This window comes from Nestor notabilis, unplaced genomic scaffold (assembly GCF_000696875.1).
Source record: "Nestor notabilis isolate BGI_N333 unplaced genomic scaffold, ASM69687v1 scaffold835, whole genome shotgun sequence".
In the NCBI taxonomy this organism is placed as follows: Eukaryota; Metazoa; Chordata; class Aves; order Psittaciformes; family Psittacidae; genus Nestor; species Nestor notabilis.
In genome coordinates this window covers 22,566-41,996 of record NW_009929590.1, presented here as the reverse complement: position 1 = coordinate 41,996, position 19,431 = coordinate 22,566, and the positions used below count along the sequence as shown (strand labels likewise).

General features: G+C 48.8%; 2 protein-coding genes across 2 annotated transcripts in view; both read left to right on the top strand.

The window, feature by feature from the left end:
* Nucleotides 1-7,144, top strand: part of D2HGDH (D-2-hydroxyglutarate dehydrogenase) — a gene marked incomplete at its 5' end in the record, with an annotated part of 8,343 nt that extends 1,199 nt beyond the window's left edge. The window contains 7 exons of the mRNA XM_010015037.1: nucleotides 1,116-1,255; nucleotides 1,491-1,684; nucleotides 2,735-2,903; nucleotides 3,475-3,618; nucleotides 4,044-4,186; nucleotides 4,978-5,143; nucleotides 6,885-7,144. Coding sequence (XP_010013339.1) covers nucleotides 1,116-1,255; nucleotides 1,491-1,684; nucleotides 2,735-2,903; nucleotides 3,475-3,618; nucleotides 4,044-4,186; nucleotides 4,978-5,143; nucleotides 6,885-7,144 — 1,216 coding nt within the window. The remainder of the gene's footprint in view (nucleotides 1-1,115; nucleotides 1,256-1,490; nucleotides 1,685-2,734; nucleotides 2,904-3,474; nucleotides 3,619-4,043; nucleotides 4,187-4,977; nucleotides 5,144-6,884) is intronic.
* A 5,389-nt stretch (nucleotides 7,145-12,533) lies between these two features.
* On the top strand, nucleotides 12,534-17,709 carry GAL3ST2 (galactose-3-O-sulfotransferase 2). Its single transcript, XM_010015041.1, has 4 exons — nucleotides 12,534-12,559; nucleotides 15,963-16,049; nucleotides 16,478-16,757; nucleotides 16,849-17,709. Exons 1-4 carry the CDS (start codon nucleotides 12,534-12,536, stop codon nucleotides 17,707-17,709), a joined length of 1,254 nt encoding a protein of 417 aa, XP_010013343.1.
* The last annotated feature ends 1,722 nt before the right edge of the window (nucleotides 17,710-19,431 follow it).

The following is a 19,431-nucleotide window of genomic DNA, read 5'->3' as shown; positions in this document are numbered from 1 at the left end:
GAATGTTTTCACTTAGGGAGATGAAATTTTTCAAGGCAGAAACGGACTTCTACCTGTGACTTATGCTCACTCAGGCCCACTGCTCTCCTTGGCCCTTGGTTTTCTGGGGTGATGTGTCGTGTCAGTATCAGTCAGACACAAAGGCCAAACTTTTGTTTGTTGTACAAGATAAAACTCATCTGTCCTGGCCAGGTGTGCTTGCAAAGGCTGTGGGAACCAACAGGCTTCTCAAATCAATGTTGATGGCTTTGAGTAGAAGGGTCTTAAGAGTGCTTAGTGTGAAGGAGAGGAGCAGAGGGGGAGGAGGTGGGCAAGTGGATTTAGTACTGATGATTTTTCTGCTTTTTTGTGGGAATCAGTCACTGCCAGTGCTCAAGAGGAGCAGTTGTGTTGAAGGATTCAGGAAGGTGTGTCTGAAAAGGTAAAGGTTAGGCCAGAATCGGGCAGTTTGAGGAGCTGATGTTTTGACCACTTAATCAGTAAGAAAATTTCCCTGGTTTGCTGTTGTGAGCGTCAGGATGTGAGATCACTGTTTGGCTGGAGAGCTAAAAGCTGCAGGAACCTGCTCATGGTGCTGCGCGGCTTTGTGCCGTCCATTGTGCAGGATCCTCTCTGAGTTCAGAGAGGATGTGATGGGGGTGCTTTGCAGGGATGGTGCAGGCTGGCAGGATACATGAGCTTCATCACCTACAGGGCATTCATTTCTTAAGGGTGGGAAGAGGCCAGTAATGTCTTAAACTGTTGTCAGAGCCCACTGAGGAAGTCAGGTTGTTAGCAGAAATGGCTACATAAATAGCTTGCTATAAATGCAAGTGTGAGCAGTGATTTCCAGGCAGGTGTTGTGTGGCAGATCTGTAGATATGCACAGGGATAACCCCAAGTGCTCGCTCCTTTGCTCAGTGCTGAGATGAGTTCAGTAAGGAGTTGTGCTTTCTCACTTTTGCAGTGAAACTATCCCTCTGTGTCACTTTAATCTTTAGGCTAAATGCTGCTTAATTTTAAGGAGCATTAGGCACTGTCACAATAGTAGACATCTATGTGGAGGTGAAACTCTTCTAATAGATTGGATTAGGGCCTTAAAATGTGTAAGACTTCAGAAACCTTTTTCCTTCCAGGTACTGTTACGAGAGGAACCTGGCAGTGAACCCACAGGGGGGTAACACAGGCCTTGTTGGGGGCAGCGTTCCTGTCTTTGATGAGATCATTCTCTCCACTGTTCTCATGAACCGGATCACCAGCTTTGACAAGGTGTCTGGTAAATATTGTAAGATGCAAGGCACAGAAATGAGCCTCAGGCCCTGAACCAGCCGTTTTCCTTGGAGCCAATAGCTACAGGATCAGCAAGGATCATAGGGGATGTCAGAGGCTTTTTTCATCCAGGCTCCTGCTGTTGATGTAATCCTTAAGTTGTAACAGTAGCAGACAAAAAATACATGTTGTATTTACCTTCTTCTTGAGTATCAGCTTGTAGCAGGTTGTTTATGTTTTAGGAATCCTTGTGTGCCAAGCTGGCTGCATCTTGGAGAAGCTCAACGAGTACTTGGAGGAGCAGGGATTTATCATGCCGCTTGACTTGGGGGCGAAGGGGAGCTGCCACATCGGTGGCAATGTGGCCACTAATGCTGGAGGCCTACGGCTCTTGAGATACGGCTCTCTCCGAGGGACAGTGCTAGGACTGGAAGTGGTAAGGCGAGTACCTGGCAGTTCCTTTCTGTGTTTAAACCTCTACTTCATACCATTTCCTGCTGTTCTAGCCCTTAGCTATCTATTAGCTATTATATCTATTATGCAGACCAGTTCCTCTCCAGGCTTCCACTTAACTTTTCCTTCTGTGGCTTTATTGAGAAGGAGTCAGCAAGTGTGTAGCATCTCTTATTGCTACCACAGTTCCCAGCTTCCACGTCTGTCCTTACTGACAGAAGTGGTATTAGATGGTGTTCTAATCCGGAGAAGTGAGAAGGTAGGGAGAGATTTGGTGATCCCAAGTTACCTGCATGAGGTTGGTTCCTCTGTAGAGCAGTGGGGCTCTGGAACATTCTGCTAATCTCATCCTACAGCACTGTCTTCAAGTGGGTGGTCACTTGACTTTTAATAGAACTGTCCACTTTGGGTTTGTTTGGCTGCTGGCTTTCTCCTAGAGTCTTTGCTGTTCCTCAGCCTGCTTCTGTCCTACAGGCCTGTGCCTCTGTAAAGGCTGGGATTAGTTCTAAAAGATTTCGGGGCTTGGAAGCAAAAAGCCTAAGAGGAAATAAATTAGGTAGGTAACAAAAGCCTTGTTTGGTTTTATTGTGTAGACCCAGAAAGGAGAGCTTTTGCTTCTCAGGTTAGTCCCTCTAGTGTGAAAACAGCCTTTAATAACATGTCTTGGAGACATTCAGCCTCGATTGAAGGCTCAAGTGGAGAGCTTACTTCATTCTGGTTAACTGTGTTCACTGGGTTAAATAGCGTTCCTTCTTTCTGTGGAGTAATGATCTTCACCACTAGTGAGAAAAGCAGAGAAATTCAGTCTCCTGTTATTACTTGTCCTGGTGGAACACGTGCAAACAGTACCGTAAAAAAAGAAGCACAAAAGTTTTGGGGAAGATTCAAGTAGGATATAGAGGGGAGGAAGAGCTGGGAATGGAGAAACAGGGACAAGACTCTGGGAATGGGCTGCACTGGGGTTCACTGGTCATTAGCTTGGTAGTAGCAGATTTCTACGCAGGTGCTTTGACTGGTCTCTGGATTCCCACAGGTGCTGGCTGATGGCTCAGCTCTGGACTGTTTGGCCTCTCTGCGCAAAGATAACACTGGCTATGATTTGAAGCAGCTTTTCATCGGATCTGAGGGGACCTTGGGAGTTATCACTGCTGTCTCCATACTCTGTCCTCAGAAACCAAAGGCTGTGAACCTAGCATTCCTAGGTAGGAGCTGCTACTAAGTTCACACCTGAATTCAGAGGCTGGGAAGGGAAGAGGAATGGAGTGAAGAAAGCACTGGTCAGCATGCTGAGCTAGACTGCCAGCATCACTTTGTTTCTGAGAAATAGTATGGTGCTAGATGTTAAAGTATCTGTGCAGATCTTTTACATCTGTGGTGAATGTGTGAAATACCTGCAAGGGCAGGTTGTTCTGCAAAGGAAGGGAGGCCAGGAGCTTAGGAGGATGAAGAGGCAGGAAGGACACTATTCTCACTAGTGAGGGCCTGGTCTGACTAACCACGCGATGTGAGCAGGGCAAGTCTGGTGATAGTAAGCACTCTGTCCAACCCAGTGGTTACCAGGTGAGGCCATAGTGACAGGGCAAGGCTGGGAAGTCAAGTCTGAAGGACAGGGTCTGGCTCAGCAGGGTACACGGCTAGGCACAGCTACTTCTGAGTGAGCCTCAGCAGGGATGTCCCTGCTTTACTTGAAGCCTGATGGACTTTTTAGGTCTGTTTACAAGGGTTTGGGAGCCTGTTTTTTGTTCCTCATTCCTCTCTGTGTTCTGTTTACAGGGTGTCAGAGTTTCACTAAGGTTCTGGAAACATTTACAACCTGCAGAGCCATGCTGGGAGAGATCCTGTCTGCCTATGAGTTCATGGATGAGAAGTGCATGGAATTGGTTGAAAGACATCTCAAGCTATCCAGCCCAGTGACAGGTACCAGTGTCATTCATGCTGTAGGAAGAGGCATTATACTGCTTGGGGATTTTTAGCCTAGCTTTTCTATTTATATATGTGTATCAATGAGCCTGTGGGCATCCCTCATAATTTTTGTACCCAGTATTCAATTCCAAAGACATTTGGTGGAAGCCTTTTAAGATAAGATTTGTTATTTCTACTTGTTCCCACAAAACTGCTGGTTTTCTGAAAAGCAGTGACTAGGTAGGGGATATAGCATGTCAGAGAATGCCCTAGAGATAAAGGATTGATACTTTAGCTGCCCTTGGACTGGCACCAGAGAATCTGGGCAGTAGAGCAACCTCCGGAAATCTGCCAAGCTTGGGAAAAGCTTCAGAACCTGTGCTATATTCCTGTGCTTTTTCCCCAGAGCATCTGCTTATTTTGTTCTCCCTCACTTTCAGACAGCCCTTTTTATGTTTTAATTGAAACTTCGGGCTCCAACTCAACCCATGATGAAGAAAAATTGAACAACTTCCTAGAACAAGCCATGACTTCTGGTTTGGTCACTGATGGAACTGTGGCAACAGATGAGAAGAAAATAAAAGCAAGTCATCATTTCCTCTTGCACAAATCTCTTCGACATGATTCTCTACTTGAATTTGTATTTTTAATAGGGAAGTGTGCAGACTGATGTTTGCTATAAATGTCCCTGACTGACCTGGTACTTGAGTAAGAATGCTAAGAGAGAATACCTACCACTGCTGACTCTTCCCGGAAGGCCTAAGTATTTGGGGCTTCAGTTCCCTCTTTTAAAAAGATCAGAGTAATGTACTACATCTTTCAGTAGTTGCAGGACCCAAACTGCCTGAAAACTATTGAAACCAGAAGTTGAGTTTCCAGCAAGGCCAGGAGTGAGCAAAGTCCTCTAGGTCAGCAGGACAGGGGTGTGTTAGAGCCAGAGACTGTCGTCCCTGGGAGCAGGACAGACACGTAGTGTCTTGGTAAGAAGGACAGTGTTTTGTGTCCATTGAACGTAAGTCTTTTACGCTGACCCATGTTTCTTCCAGCCCCAGTTCCCAAACCAGCCCGTGCAATTCAGTAGCAGAGGCATATCCCCAGATCTTGGGAAACCCACAACAGCTTTGAAGAGAATGCCCATGCCTGTGTTCTTTCTCTCTGGGGTACTAGAAGCTTGAAGAGTTGGTGTATCACTTTACTGTACAATGCTGCCAAGAAAGTATTATTGCTAGCTTCCAAGAAGCGGAGGATATCGAGGGAAATCAGATGTTGATGTTAAATGCAAAGAATCAAGGCTCTTTTTCCTTCCATGCCACAGTGCATGGAACCCAAGAGGTACTTGGTTTATGTGGATATCTTTGATCTTTGATTGACCAGACGCTGTGGAGCCTGCGGGAGAGGATCACAGAGGCCCTTACTCACGATGGCTGTGTCTACAAATACGACATCTCCCTCCCTGTGGGAAAGCTGTATGATCTTGTGACTGACACCAGGGCTCGGCTGGGCCTGAGTGCCAAAAACGTGGTGGGCTATGGCCACTTAGGTAAGTATGGATGTTGGGAAATGAGGCAATGGCTGATTTGTGCTCCAGGTTTTGCTGGGTAACTTCCTAATAGGTTTAAAGGTTGTTTTTTGGATTAGTGAGAGACATAGACTAAATAGCCAGGAGCTGTCAGAAGATGAGGATGCATGGGGATCTTTGAGTTCAAATTTCACTGCTTTCAGACTGTATTCTATATATAAATGGCAGGTTTCTAGACAGCCAGACACTGAACTGGTAATTTGTGTATTCATGGAATCACAGAGTGGTTTGGGTGAGGGACCTTAAAGCTCATCCAGTTCCAACCCCCTGCTGTGAACAGAGACACCTTCCACTAGACCAGGTTGCTGCAGGCCCCTGTGCCCAACCTGGCCTGGGACACTGCCAGGGATGGGGCAGCCACAGCTTCTCTGGGCAATCTGCGCCAGTGTCTCACCACCCTCACAGGGAAGAATTTCTTCCTAAATCTATTCTAAATCTCCCCTGTGTCAGCTCAAAGCCGTTTCTCCTTGTCCTATCACTACGTGCCCTTGTAAAAAGTCCCTCTCCAGATTTCTTGTCAGCCCCTTTAGGCACTGGAAGCTGCTCTAAGGTCTCTCCGGAGCCTTCTCTTCTCCAGGCTGAACAAGCCCAGCTCTCTCAGCCTGTCTCTTCAGAGCTTCTTTGTGGCACTCCTCTGGACTTGCTCACGCAGCTCCATATCCCTCTTGTGTTGGGGGCCTCAGAGCTGAATGCAAGAGGGATGTGGATTCTTGCTCTCTACTTCTTATTGAAAAATATAGGTCGTTTAATTGGACCATCAATTTGTACTTGGACACCTTTGGTAACACTTTTTTTGTCCAAAATGATCAGTCATATTGGAAATCAATTTTGTCTGAGTAATTAACCTTTCAAAAGAGAGTGATAAAAGTAACACATAGAAAGGCTGATACATTTGTCAGGATGCTTTGGAACTAATTTGATTTATACATTGGTAAATTGGTAGCTTAGCAGAGCTGTTCTGTTTAAAATAAAAAAAACCAAATCACCAGTAGGCTTGTTTTGAGATGATTTGAAAGACATGGAAAGACAAAAAGGCAAGCCTACATAACAAAGGCTGCCCCTGGTAGGTCTTGGTATTGGGGGTTAAGCTGTGTACTGTGAGGGTTTGCTGGGATGCAGGAAGAGGTTCCGGAGTGAGAATGAGTAAAGTTGTGTTTATCTTTGTGTATTTTGTCTCCTGAATACCCAACAACTATGTGCTTAATCAAACACCATCACACACAAGTAGCAAAAGAGGAAAATATTCTGCTTGCTCTGTTTCTGTTGACATGTGCCAAAGTGTGTTTAGAACATTGCACAAACATAATAGGGAGAGAGAAAGTGATGAAGGGCCATATTAAAATCTAACGATCATTATGAAACACCACTGGGACAGTCCTTGGCGTGCCACCTCTGTAGTCGAACAGTAACTAAGGCAGCACAGTTTGAATTTTAAAATCACAAATATGGAAATTTTAAAGTACTTAACTCAGAACCCTTCCTCAAATGTTGCACTGAAGGCATGGAAAAACAAAGATCCTGCTTGAATTATTTGTTCATATAGATGCTGATGTTTGTAGAAGGATAGCAAATTGTCCTTTACGCAGTCTGGAGACTAACAAAGGCACCATTGTTTGGGTACATGGAGAAGGCAGTAATGAGTCTCCGTTGTGGGACCACTGAGTGTTTCTTACAGACCCACCTCTGCAATGTTTTCTTGCAGGAGATGGAAACTTGCACTTGAACATCACGGCAGAGTCCTATAACCATTCCCTGCTGGATGCCATTGAGCCGTTTGTGTATGAGTGGACTGCAAGATACAACGGCAGTATCAGTGCAGAGCATGGACTGGGCTTCAAGAAAAAGCAATTCATTCAGTACAGCAAACCCAAGGAGGCAGTTCTTCTAATGCAGCATTTCAAAGCCATGTTAGACCCCAAAGGGATCCTCAACCCGTACAAGATGCTGCCCTCCAGTTCCTGAGAGCAACACACACTGAGAAGTGGGCAGATACCACCACACAAGGGTGGCACCTGTAGCTCAGTAACTGCACTTTAGGCATAAACAAATTCATGGATCAAGCAAGCACATGGAATGCTCCTTGTTTTATTTCCTTAAGGTGATGGAACAAATAAAGGAACACGGTTCCTCTTTTTAGGGGTGCCTGCTGTTTCTGAAGAGCACATTATTGTGTTTGTGTGAGTTTCCTGTTTAACCTGAGCACTGAAACCAAGCATGCAGCTATTGTATGTGGATATTCCAGCTCTCTTTCCCCTTAGTTTGCTCTGTAGTGAAGTGACACTAGCCAGAGGAGGCTGGTGTCACGCTTAGGGTGTGCGAGTGAAGTATCGGAAGCACAGGAGAAAAACATGGGGGTGTTATACCACCATCTGAGTGAAGGTCAGAAATCAAAGGGTTGCAGTGAATGGAGCTACATCTGGCTGGTGGCCAGTCACCAGCAGTGTTCTTCAGGGCTCAGTCCTAGGGCCAGCACTGTTCAATACTTCTACCAGTGATCTGGATGCAGGAGTTGAATGCACCATTAGCAGTTCTGCTGACAGCACTATCTCTGAGGGTGGTGAGACACTGGCACAGGTTGGCCAGAGAAGCTGTGGCTGCCCCATCCCTGGCAGTGTCCAAGGCCAGGTTGGATGGGGCTTGGAGCAACCTAGTCTAGTGGGAGGTGTTCCTGCCCATGGCAGGGGGTTGGAGCTTGATGAGCTTTAAGGTCCCTTCCAACCCAAACCATTCTGTGATTCTAAGCTGGGAGTGCTGTTGACTCTCTGAAGGGACAAAAGACCTTGCAGAGGGATCTAGACAGAATGGAGCATCAGGCAGTAATCAGTGGTGTAAAATCTAACAAGTGCTGGATCTCACACCTGGGACAGAGTAGCACCAGGCACAAGCACAAACAGGGAGAGAAGTGGCTGGGGAGCAGTTCTGCAGGGAAGGATCTGGGGTGCTGGGTGGCAGCAGGCTCACAGGAGCCAGAAGCGTGTGCCCAGGCAGCTGAGAGGACAAACTGCGTCCTCGGGTGCATTAAATGCAGCAAAACCAGACAGCCAAAAGAGGTGATTGTCCTACTGTACTCGGTGTTGGTGTGGCCTCACCTGGAGTACTGTGGGCAGTTCTGGACCCCACTGTTTATGGAGGATGTGAAGGTATTTTAATGTGCCCAGAGGAGGGCAACAAAGCTGGTGACAGGGCTGGAAGCCATGTCCTGTGAGGAGCAGCTGAGGACTCTGGGTTTGTCTCCTTTAGAGAAAAGGAGGATGAGGAGCTACCTCATTGCTCTCTACAGCTTCCTGAGAAGGGGACCTGGAGAGGGAGGTGCTGATCTCCTCTTCTTGGGATCCAGTGATAGGATGCATGGGAGTGGCTCAAAGCTGTGCCAGGCGAGGTTTAGACTGGACATTAGGGAGCATTTCTTTAACCAGAAAGTGGTCAAACACTGCAACAGGCTTCCTGGAGAGGTGGTTGATGCCCCAAGCCTGTCAGTGTTTCAAGAGGCAGTTGGGCAATGCCCATAATAACATGCTTTAAATTTTGGTCAGCCCTGAAGTGGGCAGGTCATCGTTTGGACTAGACGATCGTTGCAGGTCTTTTCCAACTGGATGATTTTATTCTGTGATGGGGTTTTTTGTTGGTTTTTTTTTTTCCCCTCTACAGTCTGTCTCTGCTTTTGAGATGACAGGAGTGATTGTCATCATTTACAGTTTGGTGTACAAAACCACATGGTCACCCTGTCAGAGGACAGGCCAAGCCTTCTGCTAGTGAGTCATCTTTGGGTCTAATCAGTGTTCGCTAGTCACATCTGTGTTTACCAATCCATGTCACTCTTAACCCAGACTGTTCAATCCACATGAAGTAGAAGGTTGGGAAAAGCCCAGGGATTTACCAGAAGTAAATTGTGTCAATAACCCAACCACCTTCTACAATAAAGTAACATTTTCTGTCCACGTGGGGAGAGCAGTGGATGCTGTGTGCCTGGATGTTGGGAAAGCGTCGGTCCTGTCACCACTGTTTCCCACAGTTTTCTCCTGGGCAAGCTGGCACAGCACAGACCAGAGGGGTATCTGCAGGACGGGCAGGAAGCTGGCTCAGAGGCTGTGCTCAGAGGGTGGCAATCAATGGTTTTTACTCAGGTCTACTGGTTTGGGAGGCCTCACTGGACTCCATGAGACTAGGAAAGGTGGTTATGTTATCCAGTAACTGTATTCTCCATTAGCTGCTTTTCCGTGATTTCTGCTCTTCCACAGTGCAGTGAAAGAGGTGTTCCACCCAGAGCCTCTTTCTTGGAAGAAAATAATCCTGGAAAGTATTTTATAATCCTGTTTTTAACCAGAACACCATCTCTATAAGGCTATGAGCGGTTGGATTGCATTAAGGATGGTGGCTTACACTCAGCACTGTGTTGCAACACTGTCACAATATAAATCTGAGGTCACAACTCTCTCGACCACACGGATGTTTTTAACTGCAATACCTCCATCTGTTATTCAACCTGCAGTGCCAATATCAAGCCCTGCCCTCTGGTCTCTTCCCTTCACCTCCCTCTTTCACTCCACTATCGGTGCACCCCCCACCTCCCCCTTCATTCCTCAGTACCGCTCAGAGAGGAGCCGATCATGTTCTTCTGAGGTTAAGCAGGGTGAATGTTGCTGTCATTAGGAAAGAGAAGACAGTGTGGAACGCAGTCGGCCTGTGCTGCTGTTGTGCATCAGGTGGTGCAAAAATATGGGAAGTCCAGAGAAGAAATGTACAGGATTTGCTTTCTGCCAAGTTAAGCTGATGCAGCTCGTTCTTTCTGGATCAGGCTGTTTGTATTCTGTGCCTTTTTCCTATGCCATTCTTTCTGTCGCCCGCCTCCCCCCTCAAACCACTGACCATAACTGTTTAAAATACAGGCTTTGCACGTGAACTGTTCTTTTTGGGAAGCAGAACTTTCCACACTGCTTTTTTTTCAGCTACATATGGAGAGAGTGCTAGGGAGGGAGTCAGGGCTGACAGACAACCTAGTGCTGTGGCCGGGGAAATCCTGGCACAGCTACATTTAGCCATCTTAACACACGAAGATCCTTATGCTCAATGTAAGTTTACTGTTTCAGCTAAACCATAGAACAGTTACCGTGAGGGAATGGAAGGGAGGAGTTATCACAGGGTTATTTCATAGTATCTTTCCTAGACCTGAACACTGGTGTTATCCTTCTCTTCCACATTCTCAATGATGCTTTCAAATATTGGTTTACTGTTGTATATAAGAGGGAGAGACAAGGTGGGTATATGGGGGTGGAGGGGGAATATTTTTATAAAGAATCATTTTGGTAGGAATTTCTTGTCAAAATTCCGGGGGGTGGAGGGGTGTTGCTGGGACAGACTTAAATATTAGAACAATGTGGATGCTCAGCACTTTGAGGCAGTGGCCTTCTGGCACAGTGAGGAAGGGCTTGACTCTGTACTCATTTTGACTGGGATAGTTCATTGTCTTCACAGTAGCTGGTCTGATGCTGTGCTTTGGATTTGTGACTAGTGTTGGTAGCACAGGGATGTTGTAGCTGAGGCTGAGCAGTGCGTGCACAGCACCAAGGTCCTTTCTGATTCTTACCCAGCCCATCAGTGAGCAGGCTGGGGTTGTGCAAGAAGCTGGGAGGGGATGCAGCAGGAACAACTGCCCCACCATATGATGCTGTGCTGGGGGAAGGAGGAAGCGGGTGCCTGAAGCAGAGGCAGCATGGAACTATTAACTCAGCATCCTGCCCCAGCTAACTAGTCCTGCGTCAGCTGGCTGACCTTCGCTTACAGTCCCAGAGCAGCCTGGCCCCACATGAAGCCAAATATTTCTGCATGGCACCGTACATTCCTGCGTAACCAAACCTGATGATTCATGCACAACACCCCAGGAGAGAGCAATGAATCAATTGTAACAGTGTAAAAAATGGTCTGGTGTGATTTCTGGGCTCTACCAGGTTCTGAGCAAGAAAGCACGCAGCTGATGCGTCTAATGTAACAGGAGACAGAAGTCTACTAAACGCGACCCCCTTGCCAGCAGCAGCTGACACTGTGCCAAGACTAAGCCTAGAAATTCTTTGTAAAGCAGCACACTGGCTCTCATTCTACCAAGAAACTCAAGGAAAGCAACCCTATCCTTTGTTAATCTGTGAATCTTGATAAGTGCTGGAGTTGGAGCTGGCCCGAGGAAGCTGTGAGTTAAAAAGAAATGCTGTATGTGTGGGCACTCTGAAGAGGTATCGGCATAGGTGAAAGATATCAGAACGCTGAGGACTTGGCTCTTGGTGTGGCAGGTTGGGGCACCAGCATATAAGGTTTAGAAAGGTGAGCACCAGGGGTGGGGAGAGAAAGGGGACCGTGTCAAGAGGTGCGTGGGAAGTGGCATGGCCATAAAAGACAAAAAGCAACAGCTTAATCCCCTGTTCCAGGCTGGGAGATGTGGGCAAACTGTTTACCAAACTAGGAGAGCATCGAACGTCACCCCTGGCATGTGGAGTAGGGAGATTACCCCATCTCGAGACCTGCAGGAGCCTTGGTGGAATCTCAGATTGCTGTGTAATGCAAGTTGTAATGGTTGTTAGTAACACCAGAAACTCACTTTGTAGGCAAACCATAAAGTAACACGTCTTTAGGGCCAGGAGCTTTCTCTCCCATGGCCTAGATTCAGCAAAGTCTTTAAGCTCGTAACCTCCAGCTACAAGAATTGCATTTTTACTGGGAAAGAGATTGAAGCCTAAATGTTTTGAGGGGAATTTCCAACAGGTGAACACCATTCCTGTTTTGCTATTCCTTATTTCTTGTTGTCAAAAGTGTCTGGCAGTGATTTACAGTCCTAAACCACTGAGCAAGAAGTGGAGGAACAGCACAGCGGGCACTGACCAAGGCACCAAGCAGCTTGGCTGTGGGCAGGGAAGGGGCACTGAACAAGCGATGTGACGGTGTGTGGGGTGACAAAGGGGCCAGTGATGCCCTCCTCCAGCCCCCTGCCACCAGCAGCATGCCTGGATCAAAGCCCCATGCCTCCCTCCTGCACCAGGAGAGAAGGGGGTCCCCATTGAGGGGTCCCTGCTAAATCCTTACTTCCCTACAAAACCGTTGCACGCCCCATCTCCCGAGGCAGCTCTTTACACCTGTATTAATGTCATGCCATAGCAGAGCTTTTCATGGCTTATTAATTAACTTCCTCCCACCCCTGGGAACACCTAGCCACTCCCTTCATCCTCACCTATCCCAGCCACTTACAGCAGTGATGGGATGCAGAAACAGAGACGTGTCCACTGAGAGGCCAGGAGCCTGTAGACAAAAGGAGTAGTGGAGTCGATTCACAAAGGAGGTATTTTCTAGCTCGCAGCAGTGAGGCAGCATGAAGAGCCCCCGGTGCACTTCAAGGTAAGGGGAGGGGAACGGGAACACGGCGGGTGCACAATTAAGGTAGAAAGGTCTGGTCCAGGTAATCCCTGGAAGTTATTAATAACCTATGGAGTTAGTTGCAGTTTGCTGCAGGGTGGAGATTAATTTTGATGTGATTGTTTCCTTCATGTACTCCAAGTCTTTTAATTTGAAAGAACCTTGTTAGGTCAACACAGAGAACTGTTATTTTCAGCTTAAGCCAAACAAGCCAGAAGGTTGTCCCAGGCCTTAAAGCATCCATAGCAGCACATCCAAGTGTGACCTGAGAGGTAGTTTTCCATGTTTTCTTCCTGGCCGGGAGATGGCACGGGTTGGGGAGGCGGGTTGAGCCTCTGGTGCAGCCCTGCTGACAGCTCCCCAAGTTGTTTTGCTTCCAGGAAAAATTCTGTGGCTTGGCGATCGGGTCCCAAGTGCTTCCTCAAAGGTCTCTCAGGCTGTTGCACGTCTTTCGTGCTTAGTTGACTTTCATTCAGTGTTCGAGTTGTGGCTTTCTCTCTTGAACTTTGCTTTGCAAAAGACTATATTAATGTGCCAAAAAAGTAGATGCTGGCTCTGATTGTACCCTGCAACTCTCAGCTATGCCACACTTCATGCACCCCCAGTGAAATGCTTCCTCGTGTGAGGAAGGAAGAAACCACTGCAGCCATGATCCCATGCATCATGTCCTGCACGCTCCCATTGGCAGGCCAATGGTTATGAAATCCCTCTGCTTGTGGCTGTAACTGTGAAAGATCAGTTCTGTCCTCCATAACATCAGGTGCTTCTCTGGTTCACCTTCAGCTTGTGCATGTGAAAGCAGCAAAATAGCTCTCAGACAAGTGGGAGGTGTCTTTTCTGGAGGGCATTAAAGGATGGGGGGGGGGTTAGCCAACGCTGAATAGGGTGTCTGTTGGCCCAGCACAAACAGATGCAGAAGTGGCTCGGTCAGACTCGCAGTCTTGTGACAAAGGTGTGTGTATGTGACACTAAGGGAACAGTCTTCAAGAGCAGTGCTGGCTCTCGCAGAGCTGTGCCAGGGCAGCGGGCGCAGAGCGGGTGGTGGAACCCCTGGTGCAGGTTTGCAGGACACGCTGAAGCCAGTGACAGGCTCTGTGGGTGCAGCAGTGGGTGGCTGAGCCCCAGGGGTGCTGGGGACAGGATCGGCTGCACGAGCACACTGACCAGCACCCTGCGTACCTGCAGCCCCCTCCTCTCATCTCCCTCCAGTCCCCACTTCCCTGCACTCCTTCCTGAGGATCACCTTGATCCCGGCCCTTGGTCCTTCTCCTGAACACCTCCACTGCTTGCCTTTGCTGCGCTGAGGGGCAGTGGGGCAAAGGTGTCTGCAGACCCCTCTCTGTCCCCATTCCCCACTCACCCCCTAAGCTGGAACACAGGTATCTTTCCGTCCATACATCCCCAGGCAGGGGAACAAGCACCATGCCACAAGGTAGTGTTGTTGGCACCATGGGACAAGAAGCACCCCCCAGCAGTGACAATTGTTCCTTAGCTGCCTCCCAAGGTGAGAACCAGAAGGACAACCACCTCAGGGGTGTGTGTGGCTACAGTGGATTCTCCCGCACCCTTTGGGGAAGCTGCATGCGTGATCACCTCTCTGAAGTGCCTGTCACCAACACATGCAGCGTTGGGAATAAATGAGAAGAATTGGGGATCTGTGTGTGATCCCAGGGCAAAGCTGTGATTGTGATCACAGAGACATGATGCGATAGCTCACATGCCCAGAGTGCTGTCATGGGTGCATATGTTCTTCTTAGGAAAGACAGGCCAGCAAGTGAAGTGGAGGAATTGCTCTTTATGTGAGAGAGCAACCAGAATGTGTCGAGCTCTGTCTCATGGTGGAGTGGGTCCAGAGAAGGGCAACGGAGCTGGTGAAGGATCTGGCGCACAAGTGTGATGAGGAACAGCTGAGGAAACTGGGGTGTTTAGTCTGGAGAGGACAAGGCTCAGGGGGGACCTTATCGCTCTCTACAACTACCTGAAAGTAGTGACATGGGGTCATTCTCTCCTCCCAAGTAACAAGCGACAGGACAAGAGGTAACAGCCTCAAGCTGTGCCAGGCGAGGTTTAGACTGGATATTAGGGACAATTACTTCATTGAAAGGGTGTTCAGACATTGGCACAGGCTGCCCAGGGCAGTGGTGAAGTCACTGTCCCTGGAAGTGTTCACAAACCATGTAGATGAGGCCCTCAGTAACACGGTTATTGGTGGTCTTGGCAGTCCTGGGGTAATGGTTGGACTTGATGATCTTAAAGGTCTTTTCCAACCTACGTGATTCTGATTCCATGAGCTTATGAGATGGTGTTGCTCAGGATACTGCATGGAAGAAGCAGGGCAATAAGTAGGTTTACAACCCTGGACTTCAGAAGAGTAAATTTTGGCCTCTTCAAGGACCTACTTGGAGGAATCCCATGGGTCAGGGCTCTAGAAGGGACAGCCCACTTGGGAACAGTATAGGAACGCTTTTCTGCAGTGCCATCACAGTGTTACAGCATCACCACCTGTCTCCACGCTTCCACTGTGTTTACCTCTGGTTCGTGGCCCCCAAGTTGTAGCTAGTGCAGCTGGCTATGGTGGCTGTGGGTTTATGTGCAGCTCTTTGTGTTGTGCTGGACTTTGCTCCAATCTTCTCTCTGGTTTTCCATGGCCAGATACTGTGGCCAGTCAGTGGGAGGCTATAGACCATGCCCAATGAAGCTGGTGGTTGCATTCATGTAAGGTCAACCGGGAGGAGCGATTCAGTGTCTTTCACATGGCACAAGCTGTAGGATACGAAAGCCACCACTCTGTACAGCAGGACCATGTGTGAGGATCCTTGGCCAGAAGGACAGTAGAAAGGACCACCAGGTCCAGCCTGCAGCAAGCAATGTGCCCCCATTGACCCTTGGACTGGGCAGGCTTGGAGCCTTCCTCGCTTCCTTGGGAGAGGGGGAACCATGAGTTTGACCATCCCATGCTATAAATGTGACTTTATCTTCTCAAAACAACTTAAAGCCCAAGCCACATCTGCTGCATTTTGGAATCTTCTAGTGAATGATCTAGAAGTTTCAACAGTGAATAAGCTCTAGAGCCACAGAGAGCTAAAAGAAAAGCAAAATAAAAGGCAGCAGAGCAGAGCAGGAGGCTGTCAGAAGCTCTCATGCTCTGCCTGAAGTAGGCTGTGTTTTGCCAAAGGACAAAATTTGGAGAGTGATAGTGAAAATGCAATTTCGCACTGTCCTGCCTCCAATGCCAGAGCTGCTCACACAGCTGGGGGAGCCAAAGGAGGCATAAAATTGTGCTTCCCGTGATGAACATTCCCAAGGTCAATCAGCAGTGTTGAGTGGTTCACGCTCAGGAGGCACTACCAGATAAAAATCCACTGAAACTCTCCTTTCTTTCCAGGCATACCAAATGTCTCGTCATTTTCAGCCTTTGCCTGGGACTCATCTTCCTGTCGGGATTCTTCCATATGAAGCACAAAGACTACATGTAAGTGCAGCAGAAGCAAGGTTGTGTGACTTCCTCTGCCCAGGGCAGCAAGGGTCTGACCTGTGGCACTTGGTTTAACTCATGAGTTTTAGGCTAATAATGGAAGGGCAGTGGCCCAAAGTTATGTCCTAGATCCACATTTGGGTAGGCAAGTGATGAAATTAGCCAAAGTGCAGATCTCTGGGGAAAAACCAGCCATATGGAAAAAGAAAAGGGGGTTGAGCTGAAGCTTTTGGGTGAGAACGTGGAGAAGCAGAAAACTGTCCAACACCTACGCCTGAGGGATGGGGAATATTTAGGTTGGTGCCCTGCCCCAGCTGCAGGTGTCGTATCAGAAAGAGAACCTGCTCAGGTTTGGCTTTGTCAGGTCCCAGAGATGGGGTATGGCACTGGAGAGGTTGTTTTCCCCATCTGTTGCCTTCCTGCAGAATCTCAAAGAGCCACGAGGAACTGCTGATACCTTTCGTGCCTTGCCATGCCAAGACTAACGTCATGTTCCTCAAAACCCACAAGACGGCCAGCAGCACCGTCCTGAACATCATGTTCAGGTTTGCAGAGAGGTACAACCTCACCGTCGCCCTGCCAGCTGACCAGCTTGTCCACCTGGGCTACCCAAACACCTTCCTGGCCCACTTTGTGGAGGAATTCCAAGCCATAGGACAAAACTATAACATCATGTGCAACCACCTGCGGTTTAACCCCTCCGAGGTAAGGAAGAGCCACAACACCTGCGGAGAAACCTGGTTCAACAAGCAGGGCCTCCAGACTAACAATCTCTCTTCTTCCTCCTGGCAAATAGGTGCAAAAGGTGATGGCAGCAAACACCTTCTACTTCTCCATCCTGAGGAACCCCATTCCTTTGCTGGAGTCTTCCTACATCTACTACAAGGACACTGTCCCTGCCTTCAGGATCTCCAGAGACGTGAACGAGTACCTGGCGTCACCCATGAAGTATTATCATCCAGCAGATTACAAGCAAAACATCTATGCCAGGAATATCATGTGGTTTGACTTTGGCTATGATAACAATGCAGAGGACAACAGAAAGTACATTCAGGCAGTCTTGGAGGAGATCGAACAGAACTTCCACCTGATCTTGATAGCAGAATACTTTGATGAGTCCATGATCCTCTTGAAGCACACTTTGTGCTGGGATCTGGATGATGTGGTTTACTTTAAGCTCAATTCCAGAAGCCAGGACACTGTCCAGACCTTGACTCCAGAAAGCGAGGAGCAGATAAAAGCATGGTGCTCACTTGACTGGAATCTCTACCTGCACTTCAACCAGAGCTTCTGGAGGAGAATTGAGGAGACTGTAGGCCTTGAGGAGCTGGAGAAGGAGGTGAGTCGCCTGCGAACAAGACAGAAGGAGCTCATGGAGACCTGTCTCTTGGACCAGGAGGCAGTGGGGAAGGATCACATCAAGAACAAAGCTCTCCTACCTTTCCAGTCAGGGGATGCAAATATCCTTGGGTACAACCTCAAACAAGGCTTAGACAACAGGACACTGAGAACCTGCCAGAAAATGGTTATGCCAGAGCTCCAGTACACATCCTATCTTTACGCTGTTCAACACCCGCACAAGAAGAGGAAGCAGCTAGGCTTGCCCCTGCTGTGGACCACTTTCCAGGAGAAGATGCAGCCCCCAACTCCCAATTAGGGCATGTGACAACCACTAGGGCAGTTTCCCACCCCTTTGCATCACCCCATGTCTGGCACATGACTGGCCCACAAGGCTCTTGCACATGAGGGAGAGCAGGGGAGGGCTTGTCTGGGGCCGCCAAACCAGTGGTGGGTCCATTTTTGAGGACCTTGAGCCAAAGGCTCTGCATTGCCCAGATCCTGCGTGATGCCTGTTACCAGGCAGGGGGACAGCCCGCTGCTGTTACGTGCTGGGCAGGCTTTCAGCTGGCTTAGACGTTTCTGCCTCTTAATCATTAATCATGGGCTTAATCATTTTGTTTGCATTTGACTTTGTTTAATAGCTGTCATTTCATCCAGGCTGGTCACAGCTCACTAGAACTAGAACTGTTTTGGGGCATTTAGTGGAAAAAACAGGAGGGAGAGGGAAATGAGAAGGAGAGAGCAATGAGGGGATGCGGTGCTCAGAGTAGAGGAGACACTGGGTGTCCTGTTCCGCAGCATCCATGCTCAATGATGTCTAACCACAATGCGATGCCAGTGCTGCTTTTTGGGTGAGCGTCCCAAACATCATGCCCGAAGCTGGGTGTGCTGCCTGGCAGCCTTTCCCCACCAGCATGAGATGTCCTTCTCGTGTCATTGGCTGTGGGGGCCTCTGCACCACTTGGGATAGCTTGTTGCTCCCCTGTGAGGGCTGATTTGGGGTTTCACCCCTCTCCCTTGGGTGAGGATGCCCAGTCCCTGGGCATGGATGGTCCCTTGGTCTCAGCATCCCTGAGGCCCTTTATCAGCAGAGGCTTTGTTGCTGATAAAGGGGTGGAGGGAGACATAGCTTTGGGCACACCAGTCACACCATTCAGGTCCCTGCAGCTGTCCTGAGCAGTGTGAGCTGGAGGAGATGCTGGCTGGGCTTTGAAATACAGCACCATCGCCGATGGCAAGTCCATTGGGCAATCATTAGTGGCCAGGACACCAAAGCCACTGAGCCTGGTGCTGCTGCCCTTCTGACAGACCTTCCCAGCGCTGTTGCAGTACTGGGACCTGGATAGTGTGACTGGGATGATGGATCCGGGATCACTTGCCTTGCAGCTTCGCTGTGGGGACAGATGCTGTCGGAGGGAGTGGTGTGAGAAGCAGAGCTGGGGTTTTCCTCGGCTGTGTTTAAACCCAGCAGGTAGCCGGGAAGCCAGCTGAGGCAAGGGTTAACCGCCTGCAGTGCAACCTGTGTTCCGCTCAAGCCATGTGTACCATGGGAGCAGCAACAGCACCTTCATGGTTTTCTGCTCCAGCAACCCGAGATAAAATTAACCAGGCATTTATAACTACCTGGGGTGGAGGAGACAGCAACTACATGTGTTCAGGCTGGGCAGTCCCTGGGGGCCAGTCCTGGCCAATTCTGCAGCCTGAGCCTGAGTTTTGCCTTGAAGTTTCTGATCCGTAACTGCCGTATGAATGTTGTTAAGCCGCTTTAGCTGAGCCGATGCCCGGGATGGGATATAAGCATAGAAATAATTGCTTAACAGCTGACCCGTGAAGGGGGTCCTAGGAAGGCTGGGAGCTGTGGGGAGCTCACAGCCGTGGTGGCTCACGGTGAACATGGATTGTAGGGCCTGGGCAGGGAGCTCTAACCTCTCCCAGCCTTTGGGAGGAGGGAAATCATAGAACCATAGACTGGTTTGGGTTGGAAGGGACCTTAAAGCTCATCCAGTTCCAACCCCTTGCTACCGGCAGGGGGGCACCT

Excerpts from the sequence above, each read along its gene's own strand:
- GAL3ST2 (XM_010015041.1), top strand. The coding sequence starts at position 12,534 with ATGAAGAGCCCCCGGTGCACTTCAAG. Across the intron at positions 12,560-15,962 it reads AGCCCCCGGTGCACTTCAAG|GCATACCAAATGTCTCGTCA; the intron begins GTAAGGGGAGGG and ends CTTTCTTTCCAG. Across the intron at positions 16,758-16,848 it reads TGCGGTTTAACCCCTCCGAG|GTGCAAAAGGTGATGGCAGC; the intron begins GTAAGGAAGAGC and ends CCTGGCAAATAG.